Source organism: Corylus avellana, chromosome 2, assembly GCF_965113065.1.
Source record: "Corylus avellana chromosome 2, dhCorAvel1.hap1.2, whole genome shotgun sequence".
In the NCBI taxonomy this organism is placed as follows: domain Eukaryota; kingdom Viridiplantae; phylum Streptophyta; class Magnoliopsida; order Fagales; family Betulaceae; genus Corylus; species Corylus avellana.
The window spans coordinates 25,099,609-25,114,113 of NC_142491.1; the positions used below are offsets into that span (position 1 = coordinate 25,099,609).

At 35.3% G+C, this 14,505-nt stretch overlaps 1 protein-coding gene and 1 pseudogene across 1 annotated transcript; both read right to left on the reverse strand.

Annotated features, from left to right (window-relative positions):
• Positions 1–2,195: 2,195 nt before the first annotated feature.
• LOC132165596 (RNA demethylase ALKBH9B-like) lies at positions 2,196–7,555 on the reverse strand. Its single transcript, XM_088513539.1, has 6 exons — positions 7,205–7,555; positions 5,885–6,358; positions 3,717–3,802; positions 3,304–3,614; positions 3,027–3,098; positions 2,196–2,919 (listed from the first exon to the last, which is right to left on the reverse strand). Exons 2-6 carry the CDS (start codon positions 5,907–5,909, stop codon positions 2,817–2,819), a joined length of 597 nt encoding a protein of 198 aa, XP_088369665.1. The 5' UTR covers positions 5,910–6,358; positions 7,205–7,555; the 3' UTR covers positions 2,196–2,816.
• Positions 7,556–10,241: 2,686 nt separating this feature from the next.
• LOC132186279 (putative pre-mRNA-splicing factor ATP-dependent RNA helicase DEAH5 pseudogene) lies at positions 10,242–13,226 on the reverse strand (annotated as a pseudogene).
• Positions 13,227–14,505: the final 1,279 nt, after the last annotated feature.

Genomic DNA, 14,505 nt, shown 5'->3' on the forward strand with positions numbered 1-14,505 from the left:
CCAAAATACCCTATAATTTTCATTTTCAAAAATGAAATTTTGGTAAATTAATGGTCAATTTGAAATTTTATAAGTTTTAGGGGTATAAATGTCATTTTATTTTTTGTACTGTCGGTTTTAACGCCCGAATGGGAAGATTGCATCAAATTATAAGTTTGAATGATGAAATAGAGAGTTTTGAACTTTGGAGGGGATCATATCAAAACGCGTAAAAGTTTAAGGGGGCTATATAAAGTTTTCACTATTTTTTACGTTTTGGTTAAAAAAATATTTTGATGTGACATAAATATGAAAGTAGTTTCAATTTGTTTTTTTTTTTTTGATTAAAGTTTTGTTAATGTTTTTATTTCTTGTAGTAGAAATGAAAAAAGAGAAAAGAAAAGAAAAGAAAAAAATGTGTTAGTAAACAAGGCTAGTGTCTTTGGCCTTAATTCTGCTATAAAATATTTAATAGAGAAATCAAAAGTCAATATTAAGTAAGTCAAATGAATTAATTATTTTAATCAAAACTATAAACTAAAGTACAATTATAATTGTTTAGTATAATCAATTGTAATTAAATAGTGACTTAAGGTTCCCAAGGGGTAGCTTAATCGGCTATGGACCACGCCTAATGAAGCGGAGGTCACTAGTTCGAATCCCCCTTCCCCTTCCCATGTGTGGACGTGTCAAAAAAAAAAAATTAACGACTTAAGAAAGTTGGGACTATTTGGAGCTAGATTTATTTTTATCTCTTTTTTATCTTTTTTTTTTGACATGTCCACATAAGAGGGAGATGGGAGATTCGAACTAGTGACTTCTGCTTTATGAGGCATGGTCCCCAACAGATTGAACTACCCCTTAGAGACTATTTTTATCTTTAAATCCCTCACCAAGCTAATATAATTTAACTAAGTCGTGTTTTCATAATTATTGGGCTGCTTGTTTTTATTTATTAAAACATAAGCTAGAGAGAAACAATACATGAGGTGCATCTAAAGGAGACTAGGCTGGGAATAAAACCTAAGCCCAAGCATTTGGGTTAGGAGCATGGGCAAGGGATTGAATCTCCAAGCCCATATGTCACTCATACTAGTCCCACATGGATTAGTTCTCTCACCTCTTCTAGTATTTTAAGCCAATAAATAGAGAATCTCAAAGCTCTTGCAAAAAAACACACAATTCTTTAGTATTTACTAAGAACTAATAATCTTGAGTTAACTCTCAATAATAAATTAAATGGTAAAGTCCACATACCCGCTCTCAAACTATTACCCAATTGACAATGTCTCCCCTAAATTAACTTTCAATTCCCTAAATTACCAAAACATTGTCAACGTTCTCTAAGGCTAACGAAAAGATAAAAATGCCCTTATATATTTCTCAATAAGACAAAAATACCCATATAAATCCGAAAAATATAAAAAATTAATATATATTAAATTTTTTTTTAAAAAATTTTTATGTTTTAAACGGACATTTTTATTTATTTTTTTAAACGTAAATTTTTATTTATTTTTACAACAGAAGTTTTTATTTAAAAAAATTATATAATAAAAACAAAAATTTTCAATTTTCATAAAAAAAAAAAATTGAAATTTTTTAATTTTTTTTCTTATAAAAAGGAATTTTTTTTATTTTTAAATTTGGCCACTCATTTTTTTTTTTCCAGTTTAAGTTTTTTCAAGAAGTTTTAGTATTTTTTTTAAATAATAATAATAATAATAATAATGAGGGTAGTTTTGTCATTGGAGAGAACATTGATAATGTTTTTGTAGTTTGGGGGTACATTATCAATTATGTGGTAATTTGAGAGGGCATATGAACTTTCCCCTAAATTAAAGTTTTAAAGAGCATGGAAGGGTCCAGTTTTTATTAGATATTGGTGAGAAGATTTGAAGGTCTCATAATCCCTGAAACTACACGAGTTCTTGGAGAAACAAGAAGCATAAGTTTTGCCCAAAAGCCAAGGAGCGGTCATTTTCTACAAATAAGTAGTTTCTGTTTGGCAATTTAATTTAAATAGCATAGTATTTTGATTTTCTGTTGTGCAATTGTGTTTTTACACTTTATATTCCCAATAGCCCTCCAAATGATTCCGAATGAGTCTGATCTTTGATATCATTTGACATAGCGAACATAGCGAAAGTTAATAACGACAATCAAAAGCTTCTCGTCTTCTAATTAAAAGAGATACACACGCCAAAAAGCTTAAAGGAACGATAAAATTCTGCAGTGGAATTTATAAAATTCTCAATAATTCAAAACTTGGCATTACACACGTCTACCTTCGGTATTAATATTAAGGTGAAGGCTTGGAGCACAAGGAAAATCTAAGCCTATTAAGGAAGTTCCTATAATAATAGAAAACTACAGTCAAATAAAATCCTAATGTAAAGAGTATAATCAAATCAAATAAAATCTTCAATAACTAAAATCTGAAACTTGGCAATCACATCTTTCCTTCTTTGATTCTTGCCATTAATGCGCCAGCTGATCGGGTAGTAATTTCCTTCTTGGTCTTGGTAACCCATGGATAGTCTCTAGTCGTACATTCTTTCTTGGGATTGGGAGCTCTCGAATGGTTTCTCGTGATGACGTCTCGGGAAATGATCTCTCAAGATGACGTGTCGGGAACCCTCACTCTCGTGATGCCATCTTGGGCCTCTAATGGTCTCTCGGGCTAGCCTCTTAGGACAGTCTCATAGGAGAGCTCAGGGTGACGCCTCGAGATGTACCATTTGTGCTACATCACTTGATCTATTTTGTGCATTTAAGTTGTCTTGTGGATGAAACTCATCTTTCTCAATGAGCTGCTTATACAGATCATGCTGGATTTAGATGCGTGGTGTGTTCAAGGGAGAACAGATAAGAGGCTTGATTCCAACCAATTCAAGGTCAGGTAAAAACGTGTATGGAAGTTTGCTTTCATCCATTTTCCTGAAAGTTATGGAAATCTTGCAAAATCAAAATAGCAAAAAAATGATTCCAAATATATAAACTTTTATTTTTCTTTTGCTTAGGGCAGAAGGCAAATGAAAGCATACCTTTTTGTTGGGACTCCTGGAACACAATGTTTAGCAATATCGGCTCCATTACCATTTAGAACGAACACCGATCTGAAAATTGGAAAAATGAAGATATTTTAGAAGCAAGAGATTAAAATGAAAAATCACCACCCACCCAACAATTAAATTCCAGATTAATTTTCCCATTTGCATGAATGAGATAAACTCATTTAAGAAAATATTATTGAAATTCCCGTATCGATATTCTATTAAGACATTAATCTACATGCGCAATGAATTCAATCATATGACATACCCGACAGGCAGTGATATAGAGACCGGCCCGGAAAACTCCCCTGGACCAACAACCTTCAGATTCAAACCAAAAACTATCTTGCATTCACTTAAGAGTGAAAGAGTGCAAACCGGCCGGACAAAGTCGTGATGGTCAATGTGAGGGGGAATGCAATCGCCTTCTTCATATATATTGACAATGCAACTGTTAGGGATACATGTTGGTGGCAAAATCTGCCATCTAACCATCCTCTTGATAACTATTTTAAACAAGGATGGTATGGGATCCACTTCTTCATCTCTTATTATGCCTGGAGGCTTCCCATTTTGATCCTGTAAGGTTGCAAAAACAGCATCATATGTTTTGTTATGGTTAATCACATACTAAGAAGTAGTCAAATAAAAAGGTTTATACATAGAAGAATCATAAATTACCTTTGCATAATTGTAACAACAGCCAAATTGTATTGTGACACGCCCTTTACCGCGCATCCATTTTCTAGGTTCTGAATATGTACGTTCTGCAAAATAGTGCAATCGAGAGACCAAATGTGAGAAACTTGAACAACCACATTTTCTTCATACCGTAAACCACACACACATTTATATAGAGAAAGCACAAAACACTAAAAATTCCCCTCCCTTTGGCCATTTCCTGCATTCTCATATTTCTAATTTCACTGAGTATATATATATTCAGACAGATTAATGTATGTTAACTAAGTCCCAAAACCTATAAAACATGATACTAACATATTTTAAGAAAACATTTTGAACGTCTAAAACAATGAAAGAGGCAAAATAACAGCGAAAGTTGGTAGATCATTAGGATAAATTAACTCTGCAATTGATTATATTCTAAATTGTGTAAGTGGTCAGATGTAAGAAAAAGTAGAAGATGCATCATTAAATAAAGGACTCATGAGTTGCATTGCTAGTCATTTATCCTCATGAGCCGGGCCTCATTGCTCATTTCTGTTTTTCATTTATATAGTTACGGCAATGAAATTCAAGTTATGAATCCTATTGTTTTCTTCTTATTTTTTGTGGTTAATGTTTATGAACATGATACGATAATATGCTCAACTGATTGACCCTTAAGAAAACATGACAAACTAAATGTCAGGATTCTTTCATGGTTTGAAGGAGGCCTCGATTACTGTTGCATAGGATTTGTAAATAAGTCGTTTCAATGTCCAGTGATTGAGGTGTTCATGTTTGATTTTACTTGTATAACTTAATATTTTACGGTGTACATAAGAATTCATTAGTTTTTTCCCCTCTTTTTCAGGTTGGTCAAGAACATGGGGGAAGAACACTTTGGAAATGGGTATGGACATCTCACTCTTAAACCGCTTTAGGAATGCAGAAAAGGTTCTCTCATGATAGATAGCAGTTTTACAGTGATCTGAGAATCATACTGAAGCTATCTACTAATTTTATCCACTAATTAATTTCTATCACTTCCGCTATGTCAGAGAATCTTTTGCAGTCCTTACTATCGTCTAGATGGAATTTTGATTTTGATTTTGATTTTTGTGCTTTTGTCCTACACGTTCATTTGATGGCCCTTGCTTGCATTCTCTGGCGGAAAAAGAGAAAGGGAAAGAAAAGATGGAGGACACAAAGCAGAGTTCTAATCTTATTAGCTACTTACGTTCTTACCTCTTTGATAATTCTCAAGTGAATTTTCTTGTAATATATATTAGAAAATAGGATAAAATATGAACTTTTAGTACGTAAGACATCAACAAGAAATTAGTCACAACACAAAGAAGAAATCCCAAAGGTATACCAATGATTCTCACATCAAAGCTGTGAGGAACTCGTAAGGCTGACTTTGTTTGTGTAATTTCCTATGTGAGTGTGCGTGTAATTTCATGTTCTGAATACTTAAAAATAGCAACTGGTTTGAGAGAACCATTGGCATGCTGGACAATGAGACACATGTGTACACAGAAGGAATAGCAAGGTTCATAATATGGCCATGGCAGTGCCCATAGAAATACTCAAGGGTGAGAAATGGAGCAGAAGGGAGGGAGGCTCTATACCAAAGCACAGAGAAACATGAGACTACTGCAAGTGAACACAATCTTGGGTTTATTTTAATAAGCATTTACTTAGCACCATAAAACCTAGGGATTCAAACTGAAATGAAACATGTGAGTAGAACATATCAAAGCAGGGGAAAATTACTAATCCAAATGATGCAGGGAGAAAAATAAATCTTTTAATTTTATTTGGGTCTTATTAGTTAATTAGCTTATTTGTATTTACATTGGTTTTTATTTATATTTTAAGAATTATAGTAATGAGCTTGGCCAAAGTCAGTCTAGTTAGAGTTAAGGTTAGGGTTTAGTGTCTTAAGTCTATTTAAGCATACTTTTTGATTGTAATAGTCATATGATAATATTGAAAAAGATGTTTTCTTCTTCGAGAATTGTGATTACTCTTTTATGTGGTGAGACTCTACATTCTTGGTGAAACGCTTATCCTTTATTTTTATTTTATTCTCTTTCCGTGCTGTGTCACCAAACTTTTGAACACTTTGAATGGATCAAAACTAGATAAAAGAAAGGGAGGATTCATATAACTATAAATACCTCTTAGCTTCCCTCTTTGCCCCATGCTTTGCAACAAGCAGACATATTCCACAATATTCTCCTGCTCCTCGGTATTAAACACTCAAGTGTGAAGCTCTAGGCCTCCAAGCACATTTCTTTGTCTCCCCCCATCTATCCTCTCAGTATATTCGAAGTCTTTTTTCCTTATAACTTGAGATATTCTGATTTGATCATTTTTCTCATCGGATAAACCATTATCAAACCCAGAGGAAACTTTGCCGAGTCTATCATTCGGTAATATTTTGAAATCCGAATGTTCAAATGAATTACAATTGTCGGTAACTGATTTGCCAGAAAAATTAGATGTGAATCTTTTCCGCCTTGACAAGTAGCTGTGTTCAGGTGTTCGGGGAAGGCTCTCGAGAGTACGCATTCGCTTATGAGGCTTCCTCCTGTAGAAAGAGTCTGAACCTTCAATGCCATCATTCCACTTGGGTATTTCCCTCACTTTCCCTGCATCAAAAGAAACCAGTAAAGGAAAAGGTTAATTCAAGCATGGTTATCCATCAGAAATTTATGAGCATTAATAAAACCAAGATAAATATGTAAATATTATATAATATTTCTAAGAGAATTCCCTCAAAAGGAAACAAGTTTTACTGCCAGCCGATTCAAATCCAAGCCTGCCTAGAACCCAAAATTACATGAAGTTGTCAATTTGATGATGATTAAAAAAAAAAAGAAACAAAGGAATTTAATCATAAATTCCTGTTTCCAGCCAACCCACCTCATGCCTCACTTCAAATAGTTTATTCACCTTCTTTCCCAAACAATTTCTTAATGTGCATGGTTTTGTCTTTGATAGGTTTAGAATCCGTTGAGGAAAAGCAACCAAATACATTTCAAAACATGAAGACATGGGATGAAAGAGAAATTGTAACCAGAATCTGAAAGTGATGTTTCAAAGAAAACTGAACTATAAAATATGTTCCAGTTATTAATAATAATAATACCCAAAGGGGTCAAAATTTGTCAAAGATAAGACTCAAACAGAAATTGCAATCAAACCCCAAACCTTAATTAGTCTTAGAATTCAAGAAACACAAAACCCTAATTCAAGATCAAGAATTCAAGAAACACACACCACCCCAATTCAAGATTGAGAATTCAAGAAACAAACCAACCCCAATTCAAGAAACACGACAAGAATCATCAGACAAACAACGCTAAATAAAAAGAACCCTGCTTCATCTTTGTTCCAAAAAAACACTAAAAGAGAAAGAGAAAGAGAAAGAATGAAACAACGGAAACGAAAAAAAAAAAAAAAAAGAAGGAAAAATAGAAGATGGATTTTCTTACTGTTGAGAATGCGTCGAATACGAGCCTCCAGAAGAGGATAACACTGCCGGCAAAACCCTTCAGACAAGACCTCCAAAATCTCCTCACGCCCCAGAGTCTTCAGCAAATTCATGCAGCCCTCGCCGGCGGCAGAGTCGGCAGAGTTCTCGGTCAACTCCCCAGTCATCGTTCGAAATTTCAAGAATCTTTCAAAGCGCAACAAAGTATCAAAGCGAAAGAGAGAGAGCCAAAATTCTAAGAACCGATCCTGCTTGGTAGTCAATTGAGAGATGGAAAAAGAGCGAGAGAGAGAGAGAGAGAGAATTTATAAGAAGAGGACTGAAGGTAATTTTCGTGTTTCTTTCCGAGCAAGTCAAGGTCTTGGTCTATGAGTACTATGATTCCAACGGTATAATTACTTTGGTTTTTTTTTTTGAATTTGGCCCGTGACACGCGTATAGAGTCCGATTTCAGCGCGTCTACCAAGAGCTTATGCCGGAAGGGTAACGCGGGAATACAACAACATCTGAACACATATTAACTCAATCGGTTGTTTGGAGATTACGATGTTAATAATTCCAATTTCGTTTATCCTGGTAAAAAAAAATTAACAATGTGATCAACTCGTTGAATTACTGCCTGCGAAGAATTTTCAAATTTTAAAAATTCTCAATTTAACCCTTTAAATTTTTAATTTAATTAAATTGACATCTCCTCCCAGTAAGATTTAATCATTAACTTCTAACAGAAATGCATAAAAATGCCAAATTACCCTTCGATTTTTTTTTTGCCGGGTCGCGGCAAGACCCACGATGGGTCTATGGGCGAGACCCATTTGGGTTATCGTGGGTCAAATTTTTTTTTTTTAATAACTTTATTTTTAAAAATTTGAAATTTGAAATTATGGATAAATTTGAAATTTTATAAATAAAAAAGCATGGGTATAAACGTTATTTTATTACATTTAACGTTTAAAATCTGACGGAATAGTCAATTGAAAGTTTAGGGGTTAAATTGAAAGTTTTTTAAATTTAAATGGTTTTCTCAAAACATGCAATAGTACAAGGTCTAAAGTGAAGTTTCAAAAAAAAAAAAAAAAAACAAAACAAAACAAAGTAATCCAATAATAATCTTCTCAAATTCAATAATAATTTGACTTTTAATATCACAAATATATCAAAATTCAATTGTGTTTTTGTTATCCTTTTAACATTACTAATTCCTTAAATATATAAAAATACCTGCTTTTTTAATAATAAAAATAAGATTGGAAGAAATTTTCTTTAAAAAGTATGTTTATCTTAGTATCCGTTTGTGATTATGGTTTCAATAAATGCGATTTTAAAAATTGCGTTTGGTAAAACATGTTAAAAATTACTTTTTTTTTAATCAAATATTTGTTATGCGAAATGAGTAATGTTATGGACCATCTTTTTATCCTCCTAAAGTTGATATGACTTTCAAAATCACCATTGGATCAAAATTCAAATATAATTCATCTAAAATTTAATAGTGATTTTAAAAACCATATTGGTTTTAGGAAGATAAAAAGACAGTCCCTAGCATTACTCTATGCGACATAGTGATTTTGGTTTAAATTTGCATTCATTCAAATAAGCACCTCCTAGCTTGCGTATATAAATCACTTTTTTTTTTTTTCCTATTTTAAATCAACCCTGAATGTATATGTGGGTGGTATACATATACATTATACACTACCTTTGATTTCTGTTTATAAGTATCTCTTTATTTGGACTGTTCGGTAGATATTGTAGATGTAGCACTATATATATATATATATATATATATATATATATTTTCTCCTAAGCTGAACCTTTTTTTTTTTTTGAAATGCTCCTACGCTGAACTTAATAAAATGTTCTTTTGCACAGGCCACATTTACTACTTGATTGTTTTTGTATGTTTTGTAATTGTCCTAATACATATGCTCTTGAAACCAATTCATAGGCATCCCTTGATATTGCGTATAAAACTTTATGAGCAATTGAGACAACATGAATTTTTCCTTGACAGAATGTTAGAAAGAGAAAGAAAGTTAACGGAGTTAAATGAGGTATTAGCCGTTAAAGTCTATTAAAACTGACATGTGAGAGGCACAAGTCTTAAGTACACTCTGGTTGTAGCTAATTTTCGTCCAAGTAAAACATAGCTAAACACATGGGAAGTTTGTTTCCTTGGAGGAATTGCTTTCCCCTGATTTATGACAGCCAAGTAGTCCAGGGCTAAGCAGATTAAATATTGGTAAAGTGCATGCACAGAAAACCACCCAGAAAATTTACTAGCTAAAAAGGGTAATTGATGATATCTTTGTGTGTTTTCACAGGTTTTGAAGAAAATGTCAAAGCACTGTGCTCAGATGCAGGCTATACAAGAACATGTGGGCATATGCTTTAGCTGGCTATCTTATGCTCTGCAATTGAAATCTGGCAGCTTCTGTGTTGGCCATGGAAAAGAACTTTTTGTGATCTGAATGAATTCCTGTTGTGATGCCCATACAGAAATCTTTGGATATATAAAAAATAAATAAAAAACTCATGAGCTCTTCTATGCTCAAGATAAAATCATTTTTGACTTGTACTTAATCAGGCTTCTGAGTGCTGTAATTTTTTTTAACATCAGCACCTTTAATAGGTAAACTCTGCCAAATCCTTTGAGAAGGACTTTAAGGCTTTAAAAGCTAAATTGAGTGATAACCCCAAAGGGTTAGCAGATGAAAGAACACCACCCAACATACTCCATCAAGATTTAAGAAAATGTCAAGGTCATCAGTAACTCACCCAAAGATAATAATAATCTAGAATAGCAACCATAGTCAACCAAATTCCAAACAACTTCATTTGAAAGACTTGGACAAGTATTCTTTGCATACAGATATTATGCAAAAACAAACCAGACTAAAAACCAAGAGAAGTTGGCTCATGCTTTGGGAAGAACAAAGACAGAAATTCAGTCAGGATTCACAACTTCAATTAATACAAGTCAATAATAATGTAAAATAAGAATGAAGTTAACTGAGAAACCAGCAATTGCTCCAACATAAAAGAAATTGGGAAAACTTTTCATCAGTATTGTTCAAGGGTGGTCATTTACATTAAGAGCATCAAAAACTTGATAAAACTATACAAGGAGACATTCACAACAAGATACACAATTAAAATGAATGACAAACTGATTTGCTGAAACCCATCTCAAGCACGGCGTTTACTCGGACGCCAAGAGTTAGGCTCATGATATCTGTCAAAAAGCGGTTTGATTCTTTCGTGGCTTTTGCGCTTGCTCATCTTTGTAGGATCTGCCACTTTGAACAATCTCGGTGCCACTTCCACAAGCCATTTGGATCTCTAACTGTGACCTCTCGCATGTACTCCTTTGTAGTCATCACCAGCTCATTGTAGATGACCCAGTCAGGCTGTCTCTGGAAAAGAGCGCTGCTTGGATGGATATGAACTGGTTGGTTCTCAACTAGGGTCCTATAGCCCTCCTGTGGGTCTTTTCTAGCCGCATGGAAGAAGAATCCAGCAGCAACTGCCTTCCTGATCTTTGAAAAATTCATTCCTGCACTCACAACTTCTAATTTATATTTGTCCATGATGGTGAGCAGCTGTTTTCTGACATCCTGTGCCCTCCTCAAGGATCTAGACTGAACAAAGTTCTCAATACACCATGGCCGAGAAAAGTTACTATTTTTCCAAGCGCCATAAACAGTAAGTAATGTCAGATGGTCTCCCTCTGGCTGGAAAAACTTGGCCCTCTTCTGACCTGCCTGGGGCCTGTAGAAGACATTCCCCGTTTGAATCATTGCAATGATTGTCTGAATCTCATCACTGCATCCAAGGTCCACACTGGCAAGCAGCCTCTTAGACAATGGCGGATCAAGAGGAAATTCTGCCATTTTCCGGCCCAGTTTGGTCAGAAGCCCCTCCTCATCAAGAGCCCCTAGACTGTAAAGCTGTTCCATGGCAGAAAGGAGGGCTTGAGGTGAAGGTGGATCCATGAAATCAAAAGACAGAAGATCATTTATCCCATAGCTTTCATGGTAAGCATAGTAAACCCAAGATTTATCCTCTGTATTTCAGGAATTGAAGGACATCTCATTGCAGTATGCACTCTCAGTGTAGAGGCAGTAACATTTCCCAGGCCACGTACGCCCAGCAAGCCCGGCTCGTTGCTTAGCTGATGCTTGAGAAATAGGATTAATCACCAGTGAATCAAGCCCTTGCTTCGGGTTTTACACATTTTGCTTCGCAAACCCAGGATCAATGACATAAAAAATCCCATCGATCGTTAGAGATGCCGCCTGGGCAACGTTTGTAGCCACAACCACTTTCCTCTATCCTTGAGGGGAAGGTTCAAATATCCTTGACTGCATTTCACTAGGAAGCGCACTATATACCGGTAGAATAATCAACTCCGGGACATTGTCACCTAGCCGTCTAAACTAAATTCATGATTCATATTTCTCTCAAGTCTTAAATCTATTTTTTTTTTTTATAAGTCTTAGTTTAATTAACAAACACACATTCAAAAAAGGAAATCTTATATCTTATATCTGAAAGAGAGAGATGTCCAAAATCAATTCATTTCTTTCTTCAAAAAATATTTAGAAATATTTAAGAGTGGGTTGGAAATAACCACCGAATCTGAACTTTCCAAAAACTCCAAACTTCAAAATTGGAAATCAAAACTGAAATGACATACTACAAATCACGCATCACAGATTATATAGATTCAAAAATTAAAATTAAGAGGAAAGCGAGAAATCCCTAGAAAAAATGGTAAACAAAATTTGACAAGTATCAAACACAAAATCAAAACATGTGGCAGAAAATAAACAAAATCATACCTACTGTTCAAGCTAACCGGATCAGAATCACCAAAGAAAGGTAAGTCTGTATGAAGCTAGAATATGATCCAAACAAAGGAGCAAACAAACAAAATCAGCTAGAATATGATCTAGACAAAGGAGCAAACAAACAAAATCAGCTGCAAGTAAATCACACAAATATTAAAGCACATTGAATCTCAAAGCAATACAATCACAATAAATTCACTCAGACAAAGATATTTTCATGCCGACCCACCACAGTAATGAGGGTTTCAATATTAATATTAATATCAATGAGCCATACCAGAGGGACATCCTCTCCATTTCACCTGAAATAGCGAGGAGCCATTCCAGTGAAAAATGGGAGGGTGTGCAGAGGACGGGAATCATTGCTTCTACAGAACGACCAATCCATGTATCGTGGTATCGTCGCCGGGGAATCATTGTTTTGAGCCGAAACCCGTTTTCTGCATGGTCTCGCCGGTTGTCTCTCCAGCGAATTGGAGTAGCACGCCGAAGGGCAATGGACACGTGATTCCTCCGATCTCGGATACCCGACCCCCACCGGAGAGAAAACCGGCGGGGTTGGATTGATTAGACCCACCTCTATTCTGCGTTGTCTCGACGGCGACGGCGGCGAGGTATACGGCATCGGAGGAAGCTGGTGGCCCTTTCCCTTGGGCGTGGTAGTCCCATCCGCCGGAGAAAAAGCCTGCGATTCAAACAATGGAAAGGGGTTGCTACTCTCATTCTCAGACAGACCCACCAGTTGTCTCACCGGTTTCCTCTCTAGCAGTGACGGTGGGGTATCTGGAGGAATATGGTGATGCTTGCCCATCGGCGTCTCCATTCACAGAGATTCACACAAGTGAAAGAGAGACAGATTCACACAGAGAAAGAGAGAGTGAAATCAGATCGATCGTCACACAGAGAAAGAGAGAGTGAAATCAGATCGATCGTCACACAGAGAAAGAGAGAGAGAATGCAGATCGTTCGCCACACAGATTCACAAAGAGAAATAGACAGAGGGAGCGATCGCGCGAGAATCAATTGCAAAGGGCGTTATTTATACGCGTACAAAACACGTATAAAACGCGTCTTATACACGGAAACGCGTTTTATGCGCGTATAAAACGCGTTTCATACGCGTATAAAACGCGTTTCATACGCTTATGAAACCCTCCGCAAATTAATTTTCACTCTTCCTCTTCTCCGGCCTTCACTTTTCCTCTTCTCTTAGGTTATTTTCTGTTTTTCTGTCTCTCTCGGGGGTCAACTGAAGTATGAAGCACAAAGAGGCTCGGATCCTTTCACTACAGCATGCCTGCGGTTAGTCGAAAACGGTACCGTTTTTCCACTAAACGGCACTGTTTTTCACTTTAAAAAACTATGTTTAAAATACAAATAATATAAAATTAATTAAAATTTAAAAATTATAAAATAATAATAATTAAAAAACTAAAAAATATTAAAAAAAGTAAAAAAAGAAAAAAGAAGGGAGAACCATAAACAGATTTTAGGGAGAGAGAAGGAGGCGGAGAGAGAGAGAGGAAGAGGTGGCGCTGTGGGCAGTGCAGGCGTGCTCCGGTGAACCATTGCCGGAGCCCGGAGGCCTCTAAACTCAAAACTCCATTTCAATTGGTATAAATTTTGGGTCCTATTTCATATGGGTATTGAATTTGGGGGTTTCTTTTCTATTGATTTTTTGGATTTAGCTTGAGTTTGTGGATATTCTGTTTGGTTAGTGAGAAAAGTTGGGGAACGAAAAGAAAATGTCGGTTTTGGAAAGATTGTGAGTTTTATTGGGTCCTCCATCTTCACCTCTTCTTTTTCTTCTTCTTCTTCATCTCCCCCAACTCTCACACTTTTTCCTTTAAGGATTAAAAAAAAATGGTCCATCCATGGCTGTTTTGCATAAAAATGAATTTTATATGCTTTTGTCATTTTCCATGGATGAAGCATGGAAAAATATGCTTGCCTTAAAAAAATGGTCAATGGTAGTAAAAAAAAAAAAAAAAAAAAAGGGTATGCCAATTGGGGGAGACGAAGAAGAAGAAGAAAAGAAGAAAAGAAATGAAGGAGCTGGAGAAGAAGAAGAGGAGCAACAAGAAGATGAAGATGATGTGCAGTGGAGCTTTTTAGTTTTTTAATATTAAATGAATTTTATATTATTTCTTATAAAAAATTATTTTTTTTATTGCCCTAAACGACTCCAAACTGGGTCGTTTTGGGCTACCACATCCGCATGGTGCGGTAGTTTTTCACTACCACACCTAAGCCGGATCCATGTTTGAGTATATGTTTTCTATTCAAATGAAACTTGATTTTTGCTCTCATCCGGTTGAAATGAAACTTATTTGTTAGGTAACTGTCAAATTAATGATCTTTAGAAATTTAAACATAGTTTTGGTAATTTATCATTGAGCTTGCATAATTAGGCAATTTTGATAAACGGGTCATGATTTTTGTAGTTGGA

What these genes read in the sequence shown, in the direction of transcription:
- LOC132165596 (XM_088513539.1), bottom strand. Translation starts at nt 5,909, where the DNA reads ATGGGGCAAAGAGGGAAGCTAAGAG. An exon ending in GTTGTTACAATTATGCAAAG is followed by an intron (nt 3,615 to 3,716) that starts GTAATTTATGAT and finishes GCAACCTTACAG; the next exon opens with GATCAAAATGGGAAGCCTCC. An exon ending in TCTATATCACTGCCTGTCGG is followed by an intron (nt 3,099 to 3,303) that starts GTATGTCATATG and finishes TCCAATTTTCAG; the next exon opens with ATCGGTGTTCGTTCTAAATG.